The 1,206-nt window shown below is 57.4% G+C and overlaps 1 protein-coding gene across 1 annotated transcript in view; it reads right to left on the reverse strand.

Moving 5' to 3' along the window:
- The window catches only part of SLC25A43 (solute carrier family 25 member 43), a 91,587-nt gene that overhangs the window by 90,000 nt on the left and 381 nt on the right, over positions 1-1,206 (reverse strand). Inside the window, exon 2 of the mRNA XM_045298555.1 lies at positions 1,077-1,186. Within this exon, the coding sequence (XP_045154490.1) occupies positions 1,077-1,186 (110 nt within the window). The remainder of the gene's footprint in view (positions 1-1,076; positions 1,187-1,206) is intronic.

Raw genomic sequence — 1,206 nt, forward strand, 5'->3', positions numbered from 1 at the left:
AGATTTTTTGTTCTGATGATGCCTTACACCTGATCCCTTCGACACCTCGTGGTTGCATAGTAGGCTATACTTTTTATGGGAGCCAATTGGCAGGTCTGTCTCTCACAAAGCTGCAGGTTGGGTTTGAACCATCCAACCGTTGGTTCGTGGTGGCGCGCTTAAGCTTTGCATCACCGGGGTTCCTGCAAATGGCAAGACAACAGCAGCAACAATGATGACAACCACCCAAAACGCACTGTCGTTTTGAGTGATTCAGACTAGCAGTGACTCAACAGGACGCGAGTAGAATTGCCTCACAGGGTTTCTACCGCTTCTAGGGACTGGCGGTTACATCCCGGCCCTACTCACAGGCTATCGGATCTGCCCCGCATAAAGATCACAGCCGGGGCCACCCTCGGCACAGTTCTGGTCCGTCTTAGACAAGCCCAAATCCAACCCGCCTGCGCTGGAATCCATCTGGACTCACGGTGACCTTCTAGGACAGAGCACAAGGGCCGCACTGGGTTTGGGAGCCTGTGGTCATTAAGGGAGCAGGCAGTCTACTCTCCCTACCACAGGGAGCCTGGCTGGTTACCCTCAGGGATGGAGCCTAATGCTGAAACCAGTGCCACCCGGGCTCTTAGTCAGCTGAAGATTAAAACTACTACAAAGCCCCAGGGCCACAGTCAGTCCATTCTGACTCAAGCAAGCCCGCAGGGCAGGGCAGGGCAGGGGAGGCCAGAGTGGCTGCCTCAGGATTCCCAGACAGCACTCCCCAGGAGGCTGCTACAGCACAACAACCCTCCAGACCCCAAGGCCATCTAGTCGGTTCCCACTCGCAGGGACCCTGCGAAGGCAGAGCACCTCCTCTTTCTCCCTCGGAGCTTCTGGTAGGTTTGCACCGTCCACCTTTCGGTTAGCTGCCCAACGCCAACGTCTCAGCACCACGGGGCTCCTGAGGAGGGTCGCTGTGGGTGGGAAGAGACTGGATAGTCGTGGGCTTTCTTTCATCATTGACTCCACGGCAACTTGGTTGGTTTGGTTTAGAAAGCCCGCGGGTGGAGTCCCACGGTCGACTTGTTGCTCAGCAGCCTAACGTCGCAATAAAAGTTGCCAAACTCTGGTGGCGGCACATGGGGACTCGACTGCTCTGAGGGGCTCCCACGTGGTCCCGAAGGCCGCCGAGGCCCTCCCCAGGGCCCAGCTTCTGGAAGCCCGCCGCAGAGG

The sequence above is a fragment of the Echinops telfairi genome, unplaced genomic scaffold (genome assembly GCF_000313985.2).
Source record: "Echinops telfairi isolate 266 unplaced genomic scaffold, ASM31398v2 ScPeMD7_7427;HRSCAF=8465, whole genome shotgun sequence".
NCBI classification, from domain to species: domain Eukaryota; kingdom Metazoa; phylum Chordata; class Mammalia; order Afrosoricida; family Tenrecidae; genus Echinops; species Echinops telfairi.